At 39.5% G+C, this 12,594-nt stretch overlaps 1 protein-coding gene across 19 annotated transcripts in view; it reads left to right on the top strand.

Annotated features, from left to right (window-relative positions):
- Positions 1-12,594, top strand: part of Clasp1 (cytoplasmic linker associated protein 1) — a 264,734-nt gene that overhangs the window by 197,365 nt on the left and 54,775 nt on the right. For 5 of the 19 annotated variants that reach the window (XM_023709750.1, XM_023709751.1, XM_023709758.1 and 2 more), the window contains 4 exons: positions 4,861-4,964; positions 6,985-7,008; positions 8,483-8,727; positions 10,509-10,572. In XM_023709750.1, the coding sequence (XP_023565518.1) occupies positions 4,861-4,964; positions 6,985-7,008; positions 8,483-8,727; positions 10,509-10,572 (437 nt within the window). Of the gene's footprint in view, positions 1-1,910; positions 1,974-4,857; positions 4,965-6,984; positions 7,009-8,482; positions 8,728-10,508; positions 10,573-11,978; positions 12,048-12,594 lie in introns of all 19 variants that reach the window. The other 14 variants (XM_023709752.1, XM_023709759.1, XM_023709762.1 and 11 more) reach the window with 8 other exon arrangements.

The raw sequence follows: 12,594 nt of genomic DNA on the forward strand, positions 1-12,594 counted from the left end.
TGTATTCTTTAAAGAATGACAAAAATCTGTACATGTTCAGTACAGACATAATTTTGTCTCCAGTGTACAGTTGACTGATCCTCAGAGATGAAACCTACAGTGAGAAGACCAAATGTATATCTTATTTTTAAGTTTGCATAATTGTTTTAGAGCATCTTAATGGTATGAACATATGAATATGTGGTTACAGTGATGATTCTAAAGTCAAAGTAAGGGCTTCAGCACTCTGCTGTCAATCAGGCTTTGACATAAGCGGGTCCACCTTGGTTCCATTATTGGGGAATTCACAGAATACTAATTTTGTGACAGATGTACTATAGAATATTGTATCAAAAGAAAACCAAAAGACAACTTTATAATGAACCTATGGATCAGATATTGATTAAAAACTTTTCAGTTTGAACTACCTTACAGTATTGGTGTGCTCATACAATAAATGTGTGGTTTGCTCCTGTATTGACAAAATACTTTACCAACTCCCTTTTTTAGAACAGTGATAAGCTCATGTTTTGGAAATGGCTAATTATTTTGTATTTTTGTGAATCTTAAGGAAAGAGGTGTTTTCTCTTTGCAAGCAGGTAATGTGTCTTTATTGATCAGATAACCTCTGCTGTTTGTTTAGTACCACATATACCACAGATGTGCATGTTTGAGGTTTTGAAATTTTGTGACTAAATGTACAAGTGATAATGTGTACAGAATACTACAGTAGCATGAATAAAAGGTAGGACTGCTCAATATGCCTTTGTTAAACTTAAGAACTTCCTGTGGCTTAATCACCATGATTTTTTCCAGAATAATGGATGGAAGAACGTTACCCTTTGGTTTTTTCCTGAGACAGTGAAAGGGTATATATTGCATTAAACTGTGACCAATAATTTATCAGTGTTTTACAATAAGCTGTATTTCATAATCAGTTCTAAAAGTTACTCTCTTTCCTCATGAAGACAGAATTTAGTATTTGTTTCCTCAGGCTGATGAATTAACATATTAATTGTGAATACCTGCTGATAAAATAATATTTTAATGTCCTAAGTTGGAGTTTACTTGTTAACTGTTAATACTGTGACCACCTCTGTGGACTCTGCTGGCATGATATTAAGTGCTTTCTACATGGTCTCTTTTAATCCTCTCGGTACCAACCAAGAGGTAGGTATCTTTATTGGCACCATTCTACAGGTTGAAAAACAGGTTTAGCACTGAGAGGTCCTACAGCCAGCTTGAGCAAACTAGGCTGTACAGTTGTATTTCAGAGCTAGTACTCCTAAGCAGAGTACTGCAATGGGCTCTCCAGGGAAGGTTCTCGTGTTTACTACCATTGAATTTCCAACCGTTAAACGGGTACATTGATAGGGTGTTTGTGCAACAGAACAACAAACATTTTGACCAGGAAAAATGAAATTCCAGCTGTTGAGCTACTTCCTGTGATTTCATTCAGTTTCTGTTTAAATAACATTATGAACCTCTCTGCTTTTGTTTTTGGTGCATGGTGGCATATGCATCACATACGGATGACCCATCTCGTGAGCTGAGTTAATAATCCATCTTCCTGCTCTCCACTCTGAGGTTTAGACAGTGCTCTGTGACTCCTGGTGTTTTTCATGTGGCATACTTCCATAATGGCTGATCAAGGCTTCATGGCGTGAATCTAAACCTGGAGTCCAGTCGGCCGGTGCATCCTTAAAGAGTGTAGGGAGCACCTTAAAGAGTGCCCCTGTCATGCCTGTGTGTCTAAGAGCTGTGTGAGAGCCAGCCGCCGCCGCACAGGCTGGGGTTGGCCCTTGCTGTTTATTCATATCCAGCACCATTTCTTTTCATGAGAAAGTGCGGCCTTGTTGGTAGCAGTCCCTGCACTTCCTTTGGTACTTGTGTGTTAACCCTGTGGGTGTTGCCGTTCCTTTTACCTGCAGCCTCTCGACGTCATTCCAGGTCCACTAGTGCTCTCTCCACTGCTGAATCTGTTGGGCAGTCAGGTGAACAAGTGCTAACTGCATGACTCCGCTTCTTCATCTGTTCTGGCTCCACACTATGTTAACATTCGTTTTTGTCTGTGTCAGCTAGCGCTTGGCATGTGTGCACCTCATACTTGTTTTCCCCAATGTGCTTTTCTTTTTTTAAGTTGGTGAATGTTTATAGTTCTGTTAATAGGCCGTAGATGGTGTATCGCCTGTTTGACAACATCATTTCTGCAATGTTCATATTTATGTCAAAACAAAAAACAGGGAAGATCCTCCTATCAGCCTCTTTCTAGGGAAACATCCACCAAAACGGGGTGTCACGCAGGGGTCACCTGTGGGGAAATGGGTAGGGATGTCATCCCACGAGTCCTTTATCTCCAAAGTCTTCATCCCAGGTAGTGTCAAATGTTAATGTGAGTGCTTAGTGTCAGGTTTCAATTATTTTAAGGTACTATGTAGTTACCAGTGCTTCAAATCATAGCATGTGTAATTTTATGTAAATAAAAATACATGTAGAAAAATAAGATCAAAATTCAGGTAATCAAGTCAGGCGAAAGGTTAGCCTGTGCTGCCTGTGGACCTCAAACCTTCTGCCTCAGTTCTCTTTAACATACCAAAGATCCACTGGCCATAGGGACAAAAATTAAACATACAGTAACACATCAGAGTGCCACATCTACCTCACATCATTTTCCTATGCTAACAACCCCCTGTGGCTAGTTTCTCAGTTGAGTAAGGCATAATTAATTCATAGTCTGTTGATGGTGACAGTGTATACCAACTGGTTGAGTCAGTTATTTTCTCCTTTTCCTTCCAAATGAAGCCAACTATGCCTTTTAGCTACGTCTACTATGATTAAACACATTCCCCTGAAGATAGGGGTTAGAATAAGGTTCTAGTCATATATAACTGTCTCTCAGAATTGCAATTCGTAGTATATCAGAACAGTGATAGTGTAGAACAGAACAGATTTTGGTCTGGTGAAAACCAGAACTCGTCATTTTGCTGAGATCCAGACAAAAATTTCCCCGAAGATCTACAATTCAAAGTCTGTGTTATATATCAAAGGGTCTGCAGTTGCTGTGTATGGCAAAGCTCTATGCTTCTGAAAAGCACAGAAAAAAAATTGCATTGTTTTTATAAATTTTAATTTTGTGTCTGAAAATCCAGTATTATCAGTATAATCCCTGGAGCAAGAATTGCTGGCATGATATCTGATTTTTTTTAAATACTCCATTTTATTTGAGTTTATGCTGGGTAATTTTTAAATGGCTTTTAACTGAATTACTTTCATTCTGTTACTCATAAATTCCCCACTATCTACCCTTTTTTAATGGAAAAAAGACTTGAACAAAGATCATTTATAAAACTATGCACAATAGATCTCAAGTTTACACTTGTTTCTTATTTTAACTTATGAGTGTTTGTAGATAAACATTGAAGTGTGATTGCTTTTGTGGCCTTTTTTACTGCATGTAGCACATTAAATCACCTTTCAGATATAATGACTTAAGATAACACTTGAAATGATTAAGATATGCATTAAAAAAGGGGATAGTATAACATACAATTTTTGTTTCCTTATAAAAATCCATGACTGTATAACTCTTGACTCACAGTATTCAAAATTGTTTTCTGTGGTGGTAGAAGATATAATGTTTTGAAATAGATATTTCTCTAGAAAGCTAAATAATGCTTTATTTGTAAAATTTACCAGCTTTATAGGTGATATCTTCTTATCTATATAAAATTGCTAGTTTATGATTTATAGGAAAGATTATTTCAGGTAAGATAGATACTAGCTTCCCCTGTGTTCTGAGTAAACTATAATATGGCTGATATAGAAATTTTCCTTGTCCAAACAGTATCTTATTTGTTTGCACAGGGAAAACATTTTTATCATAACATTCTTTGAAAGGTTTTTATACATTAGAATTTTAATCCAGAAACTTCCTATCGGGGTAGCGTAACACACCTCTGAAGTGGAGCTTATGCAGACTGTCTCCCTTTGGGACTTGAGTTGCCAGCCTTCCTTCAGGAAAACTGGTTATCCCACTTAATGGGACTTTAATTAAAAAGGGAGTTTTCATCTACTAATAACAACCTCTAGAATAGTCGTTTGAACTGCTAAATTTTGCCTTAAGTTCTTTGGATCCTTTCCATTTTACTTATCTATATGAACACTATCATTTAAAAATCTTTTGAAGGGACTGTGATAAAATTTGTACCCACCAGCATCTAAATGGTAATATTATGCAGCAAAGGTACTAGGTGTTGTGAGGATTATTAAGGGATTTTACTAACTCAATTTTAAAGTAAGCTTTGGTGACACAGACATCAGGATGAACAAGTACCCCAAACTAACTGAGCTTAATTGCTAGATATAAAACAGTAGTGACAGTAATCAAAATATATAGAAATCACTTTAATATATTTGTTTCAAGTTTTAACTTCAGATTTAGTTAGAATTCATTTGTCAAACCATGAAGCTTTCCTATTAGTTTGAATAAACATCAAGGCCCCTTTCCTGAAGAAAGAAAGCTAAATAGATTAAAAGGTCCATCCTGTAGTCCAGTTCCCATCTCTTAAGAAGTTTCTGTCTCTTCTGTCCAAAATCTCACTTGATCTTAGCCAAAAGGCCCAGAAGTGATCCAGAATCTCATTAGTAAGAAAATGCCATGGGATAGTTTCAACTAAAAGAGAGCTTTGTGGCCTGGCTCAGTCATGTTAAACGTGAGCGACTTCAACTCTTCCCTGGTAGGAAAGAAGATGAGCACAGTTAAGTAGGCTCAGGGCCTCTCAGCACCTCTGTCTGTTTTAGTGGAAGATGCAGAAGCCTTTGTAGAGCATTGAGGAACTGTGACTCCACGTGACATATCTTTTGCTTTTGTTTTCTAAGTAGACCGGTTTGGGCTGAGCCAGCCAGGAAGAATACCTGGTTCTGTGAATGCCATGCGGGTTCTGAGCACCAGCACAGACCTGGAAGCAGCTGTGGCAGACGCTTTGGTAAGAGAACAGTCCGTGCAAGCTGTCTACCTTGTTCACTCATGGTTTTCTCTCTGAACAGAAACTACCCACAAGTCAGGGCACTAAGTCATCTTTGACGCTCTTTTAGACTCGCACCAAGGTAGAATAAATTTATATTATTAGTGTCTTCTTATACTTTTACCTCTGTATATATGTAAGTGAAAATTAGTCTTCCAGAAAATGCAAGCATCACGTATCGTCGTGCTCCTCAATATCAAGGAGGTTTTGATGACACTGGGCTTCCTCAGATGTCATTGAGCTTTTTGTTTGTTTTTTCTTTTTGACTATGATTTCTCTTTTCAGCATGTCCTGTTTTCCATCCTGTTGCTTTTATTGCTTTACAGATTTTGATGGCATAACCTAAATCATGATTAAACATTATAGAGTTTGAGGTTTGAGATTTATATTCTGTTACCTTTGTGGGTCCATGTGATTCTGTTTTGTTTTTAAATGGATTGTCAGTGTTTAAAAAAGTTTTCCTAAATTTTAAGGCTTACTCTTTGAGGCTGTGAAGCACTCGTAGAACACTGATGGGCTTCTCCGTCATTGCACATAGTATCTAAAAAATAGAGAGTGAGTAAAACTCTTTATTTGTGCTTATAGCAGAAATTTCTTGGCAGAATTGACGTGTACTCCAATTGCTCTGTAAGGATGCACTTGACCTGGTAATGCCACAGCCTCTCGAAGATACCAGTTTATGTGCTTAGCGTTTGAAGTAGATGGTCTGTAGAACTGCCTGATCCCTGCCTTTGCTGTTCTGAATTTATTCTCTTCTAAGGGAATAGGTACACAACCAGTGTCCTGCTTTCCAAGTCCTGCCTTCCAAGTCCTACCTATCTTAGCCAAAAGGCCAAGAAGTGATCCAGAATCTCATTAGTAAGAAAATGCCATGGGATAGTTTCAACTAAAAGAAAGCTTTGTGGCTCAATAGGTACACAAACCTCAGTAGGTACACAACCAGTGTCCTGCCTTTCCAAGTCATGCTCCTGGGGCTTTTAATCTTGCCACGTCCAAGCAGTCGACATTTTATAATCTGTGGCTGCAGTGATTGCCCCTTGCATCCCTTTGTGGCTCTCCCAGTTGTTCTTACTCAGCCAGGTGATTTCTCTGACAGGTGCTTGTGAGCAAGCAGTTTGCTGCGCTCAGAAGGCTTTCCTGGTAGGCAGGCAGGCTGGCCAGCTCCGTCATCACCCTTGCATGCCGGGCTTTCCTGGCAGGCTCAGGAGTGCAGGGTAATTGCTTTCACCCTGGCTTTGAGTCAGGAACGGGAACAGATTTCTTTGAAGCTGTTTCTCCTTCCAAGTTGCAGCATTTAGAATCTGTGCTTGCCTATTCAGAGCTCCTAGGACATGGAGGTCAATGGGGATTTGAAACAGTGAAATGCGAAGAAACCTTTGGCTAAATGGAACTTCCAGTTAAGGCAGAAGACCATGTTTGTTTATTCGTTTTTGTTTTTGTTTTTTAAATAATTACATAAGAGGCAGTGTGCCACGTTCTATCCGACAGAACAGAGACAGAGCTGGGGAGCTGAGCTTTGGCTTTCCCTCCTGCAGTGCTCTTTGTTGGCCTTGCTGCCTCTCATTTACCCAGTTTGGTCTATCATATGACATGCTCCTGAAGAGAAAATGCAGGAGTGGCACTGAGTCCTTGCCTACTGGATGGAAGCCCCAAGGACAGACAGGGTGTCTCATACAAACAGATAAGTTTTAGATTAATGGTGAGCTTAGAGATGCGCTTTGTGGGTGTGGGGAGAGTTTTGACAAAGAATTAGAACAAAAAAGCAGAGTTTTAGGAGAGGCGTAGAAGGGTGAGGAAATGCCATTTTGAGTGCAGTCTAACTTATTATTACCCCTTGATATGAAACGCTTGCTGACCTGTGTTTTTTGTTTGCTAAAAGATGTTTTGCTGTACACTTTTGTTGCCAGAACAATCCCAACATATGCTTCTGACATAATTCTCTATGCTTTTTCCCCATCCTTCAATATTTTCCTGCCTACAGCTGTTAGGAGACGCCAGGAGCAAGGTACCAGTGCTTTAACTTTTGTTTACAACTTTATTTTTTTCTGTTGCAAGTATATTTCTTTTAGAGTCTGGTAGAAACAGCACAAAATGTAGTAAAGTATAGAAATTCTGGTTTGAGTTACAACCCTATTGAATCTGTTATGGAATCAGTCACCTTTCACATATGCTTGTGTTGGTATTTATTTTGAATATCAGGTTTTGTTCCTTCTATGAGTATTTCATTTTATTAATTCAATCTATGCCTATTATGTCATCATTTTTTTAGGGATCAATTCATTGACATTTTTCTTATTTTAGAACTGTAGTTTATATGTAAGTGGGGTTACCCCGTAGTCTATCATCCAAACAAAAATACTTTTGAGAGTGAAAAACAGGGTGTACTAATAATTATGGGGGGACAATAGACAGCCGAAGAGTCCTGAGCAAATTGGGATCCATAATCATTAGTGTAACTAAAGAATTACATTTCTTGGCCACGCATGGTGGTACAAACCTATAATACTAACACTCAGGATTACTGGGAGTTCTTGGGCAGTTTGGGTTACATGGTGAGTTCAACGACAATATAAACGATTTAGTGAGAAGCTGGGGATATAGCTCAGCGGCACAGCTTCTGCCTGGCAAGCAAAAGGCTCAGTTCAAATTCCAGTACCAAAGGAAGAAAACAGAATAAGCTACATAGTGAGACCCTATTTAAAAAAAAAAAAAATGTATGGTTTAAGTTAGTCACTTTTAGAAAAAATTTTATTTAAAAAATTATCAATTTTACATAGCTATGGCTATGTCCTTTATGGCTTAATATAGTTCTGTATGTGGGATATAAGTGAACAAAGCAGGTGTTCTTGCTCTCAGGCTTGTTTTTGCAAGCCTCAAACTTGCTGTCTTCCTGCCTTGACTTGTCAGAGTACTGCGGTTGCAGGTATGCTCCCCCATGCCTGGAGCTTGCTTAGGGGAACATGAATGTGCAAGCCATGGTACCCATGGTCCCTGTTCCAGATTGATTGCTTTTGGCTGCAGAAGGGCTGAGGGTGCCCCTCCCTGCCATGTGGAGGTGCTCAGCTCAGTTATTGAAGACAAATTTCATTGAACCCTCACCACAGGCCTGTGGGTTCCAAATGGTTCTTGCCCTCTGAAAGATGAGGAAACTGAAGCAGAGAGCTTCAGAGTCTTTCTGAAGTCATGCAGCCTGTCCAACTGGTGCCTGGATTGTGACCCAGTCCTAAGAAAAGCCCATAAGCTGTGTCAGACACCTCATTCTCTTTCCCACCAAGGAGTGCAGTACTTACAACCTATCTTGCCTACTGGAAGACTGCTTTCCTATTTTTATTTCCCTGGCCTGTAAGCACAGGCAAAGTGTATGTCGCTTTATGTTTTTACTTACATTCAGCTCCTTACTGTTTCTGTCTGGTATGACTCGCGACCTCTCACCTTCCATTTCCTCTTCATTCATCCCCAACCCCCATTGGCTCCATCAGAAGAAGCCTGTGCGGAGGAGATACGAGCCGTATGGGATGTATTCTGATGACGATGCCAACAGTGATGCCTCCAGCGTCTGCTCTGAGCGCTCCTATGGCTCCAGGAATGGTGGCATTCCCCATTATCTGCGGCAGACTGAGGATGTAGCGGAAGTTCTCAACCACTGTGCAAGTTCAAACTGGTCTGAAAGGAAAGAAGGGCTGCTGGGCCTACAGAACTTACTGAAAAGCCAAAGAACACTGAGGTGAGGACTGTGAACCCCACTTGAAATCCCTGCTCACTCACCGGGGGCTTCAAGGGCTTCCTTGTCATTTGTTGGAGTCCTTATCAAGTTCTGATTGCTGGGCTTAGCACTCAGGGTGCTAGTGACTGAGACACAGTACTTGCCAGCCACAGACTGTATGATTTGTTAGGTTTGTAGAACATTCAGTTTCTGTAAGGTTCCTGTTTGTCCATCAGATGTTGTTACTTGAGAAATTTTGGGAAAGTTTGCAGCTAAGGTAAAAAATGAAAATGCTGCAAGTTTGTATGGTTCATTCCTCTTAAGGGTTTAGTAAAAATGGTACCCGTCTCAGTCTAAAACTTTATAAAACATACGTATTTATGTGGCTTATAAATATGCAGAGTAAGCATAATAAAATAGAGCACTCCAAAATAGTAACATCTTTAGAATTAGTTTTTACTTTTCTGTGTTTCTCTATGTCATAGGTGTTACAAAATAAGCATGTATTACATACACCAGAAGTTCACACCATCCCCCATCAAATATAAGACCCTGTTAACACACCATTGTTTTATATCTCACTAAAGAAATTGTAAGAAATGCTGTTTATTAAACATGACAGTATTAATGTCATTTATTACAAGCTGAATCTCAGTAGCCAAGATGAAAGAAGAGAGATGAGTAGTAACTGAGAAATGGGCAGTGCAGAATCCACATACAGTGTATCATATCTTGTGGGTTTGTTTTTTTTTAAAGAGAAACCCTAAAAACAATGATACAGAATTTGAAAACATGATGTTAAAAATAAGTTGTGAGACTAGGAACGTGTGGCCCTGGGCCGAGAGCCCTCCTGGGTTTGTGCGGCTCTGCAAGCTCTGGTGAGGAGTAGCTGTGCTCCGCACTCGGTCTTCAGCCCCGCACCACCCTGTCCATGCTGTTCCACTCACTCCTGAGTAGGAGAGGTCCATGCATCCCTGACCCCGCTGGTGTTCTCTCAAAGATGAAACAAGGATGACTTGTCTTGATCATTCTTCAAGAATCTGTTTTATCCTGCTGGTCCCACTTTTTGATTCTATGCTTTTGCCAGTTATGGACTCAAGAACGTGTAGAAATCTTTGTATCAGCACTGGTCTCATCAAGTCGTACTGTGGCAGTGTCGGAGGATCAGTACCTCATCTACACAAGGAAATCACTTGGGTGATTTGAGGAAAAGCACATCTTTCTTTCCATCCTCAGGGTGAAAAAGGCACTCAGTGGGGCACACTGGTCACCTTGGTTTGGCTTTGTCCCTGGCACGGAAGTAGGTGTGAGATGTTAGCGTCCCCAGTTCTCTCAGCAACCATACAACTGTCTCGCTAATAAAGCAGCTGTGTCTTCAGGTGGTGACTGACTGGGACATATCATGGTACTGTGTTTGTCACAGAATTGAGATGAAGGTTTCAGGGCTTTCAAGCATGTGTTCTAGTTTAGCCCGTTACCTTTTCATTATGGCAGGTGGAAAACTGATGAGGGATGATGTGACGGGATTTGGCTCATGCACTTCCAGATGTGCAAACTTGAACAGAGATGTCTCTTTGTGTTCCTGTTTTGTCATCCTAAAATGATAGCAAATATATGGTTTTATAATTAGTTTGATCATAAATTTGTTATGGCAATTCATTTTTGAAAAAAATCTTCCGTGAATAAAGATTGTTAGATTTGTACAATTGGCCGAAACAGGATTTTTTGAAAGCAAAGCTATAACCCATTGAAGTGCTGATATTTAAATTTAGAGTCATTTATTTCTGTTTTATTTCATGTAGTCGAGTAGAATTGAAGAGATTGTGTGAGATTTTTACCCGAATGTTTGCTGACCCTCATAGCAAGGTAAGTCTGAAATTATGCTTCACTGGTGTTCCTATCTGCATGCCTGTGTGAGCTATTTAATACGCTGTCCAAGAATGGGCAACAGTTCCCATTACAGTAGTTTTAGCTTTACAAATTTTACATCTGTTTTCAGCATTAATGTTACATCTTTCAGAAAGTTTTTGGGAACTTAAGTTTTTTGGAATTCAGATGTCTCTTAAATGTGCTTCAAGTTCTTGTGGAGAGAGAATCAGATGTCATTGATTCATTCAACAGATGTTTTGCATGCCTTCTCTTGGCCAAGCAATGGGATTCTAGTGCTAAAGATCTGTAGTGCATTTTTGAAGTTACAGTGAAGAAATATGTACGTAATTATTTTTGTTTCCCATGTAGAATTTGTTGTCAAAGAATAGGATAGAAACATGGAAGTATTTATTTAATGGGTTATAAAACAGATTGCTATTTCTCAAAATACAGTAGAATTTTGCTGTTCACAAGAACTTGCTGGATGATGGTCACTTAGCTAATGTTTCTCTCTACCTCTTAAAGCCAGAGGAAGCAGAGAACTTTTTAGCAAGAGCCCCACAGAAGAAGGAATACCCATGATGAAGGACAAAATCCTTTCTAGGGACAGTACTGAGAGGTCTTCTTTACAAATGTTATTTAGGTTGTTATTGCCTAACCATTGTTTGGGAAAACACCTTTAAACACTGTTAGATGCATTTCGGAGAAGAAAATGAAGAGAAGATAAAGGGGAAGTTAAAGATTGGATAAAAGACAAAAACTAAAATATGGAGACTGATGGAACCTCAAAGCCACAAAGGCAAATCTTAAATGCTGACGTGCAGGATTAACTATGTTAGGCTACTGTTGCTTAATAAACATAGTCTTTTCTGAATTCTGTTGGAAGAAAGAAACCATGACCAAAGAGTCTAGCCAGTTATTAATCATCCTTTCTCTAGCCTTGCTTCCTTATGAGAATTGTCATTGAAGTGGCAGTCTGTCCATAGATCTGCTCACCCCCCAACCCAGTAATTTCCCATTTACTGATTACCTGCCTTGAGCTAAGGATACAGAAAACGATCCCTGCCTTTTGAGTCACTTACAGGATAGTAGAGAATAAATGCATGAAGGCTCTCTGTCCCCATCATCCCTGTCCAGTTCTCACTGTAATGGTCTCAAAGCATGTTTTAGAATTTCTACTAAGACTCTCTCAGACAGGAAAACATTAACAATATTAATAAGATCCAAAAGAGATGGAGTTTAAAGACCTCATAGTTATCCAAAGATACGATCCAGATTTTTCTTTTAACATAATGCTAAAAGTAGCAAGATGTAAAGCACTAGCATGATATAGTTCGTAAGCATTATTCCATAAGGGCTACTTAGATGGTTTTGGACATTGATGAAATTTCTGTTACCTCTAGATTGCTGATTCAGAAGCAGAATGTGAGGATAAAGAAGGAAATTTGTTTCCATCAGAAGGCTCTTGTCCAGTGAGTTTGGAGGTCTCAGTTTAGTTAATACTTGCTAGCTGCTTGTGAGCTAAGCCACGAACCCTGCAGCCAGGGCTCGCTGGCTTTCTCCTGAGCTGTCTCACCAGAGACCCCCCAGGGTGAGCAGTTACCTGTGGTTATCCCAGTAGGGCAAGTTCATTAACAAGGACCGACGATGGGAACCCATTGGTACTTACCTTTCTGAAATTTGTTCAGAGACATTTCGTTGTATACTCTTTCACCTTAAATAGCAGTAATTATACAGCAGTATGAGAATTATGTGAATTGTCAGCATCTTTTATTGTAATCTTTTATTACTTCATAATATTAGAAATTGGCATAGAACAAAAAGCAAACTCAAGAAAGGCAATAGCTGTATAATAGTGAGCAGGATCTTCTTTGTTTTGCATCCATAATAGTAGTTTTTGAACATGAGATGAGAAGCAGTATGGAAGAATTAGGACAATTAAGATTTTCTCTGTCTCCTCTGTTCTCCTCTCTCCTCTCTTCTCTCCTCTCCTCTCCCCTCCCCTCCCCTCCCCTCCCC

This window comes from Octodon degus, unplaced genomic scaffold, assembly GCF_000260255.1.
Source record: "Octodon degus isolate 3935 unplaced genomic scaffold, OctDeg1.0 scaffold00014, whole genome shotgun sequence".
In the NCBI taxonomy this organism is placed as follows: domain Eukaryota; kingdom Metazoa; phylum Chordata; class Mammalia; order Rodentia; family Octodontidae; genus Octodon; species Octodon degus.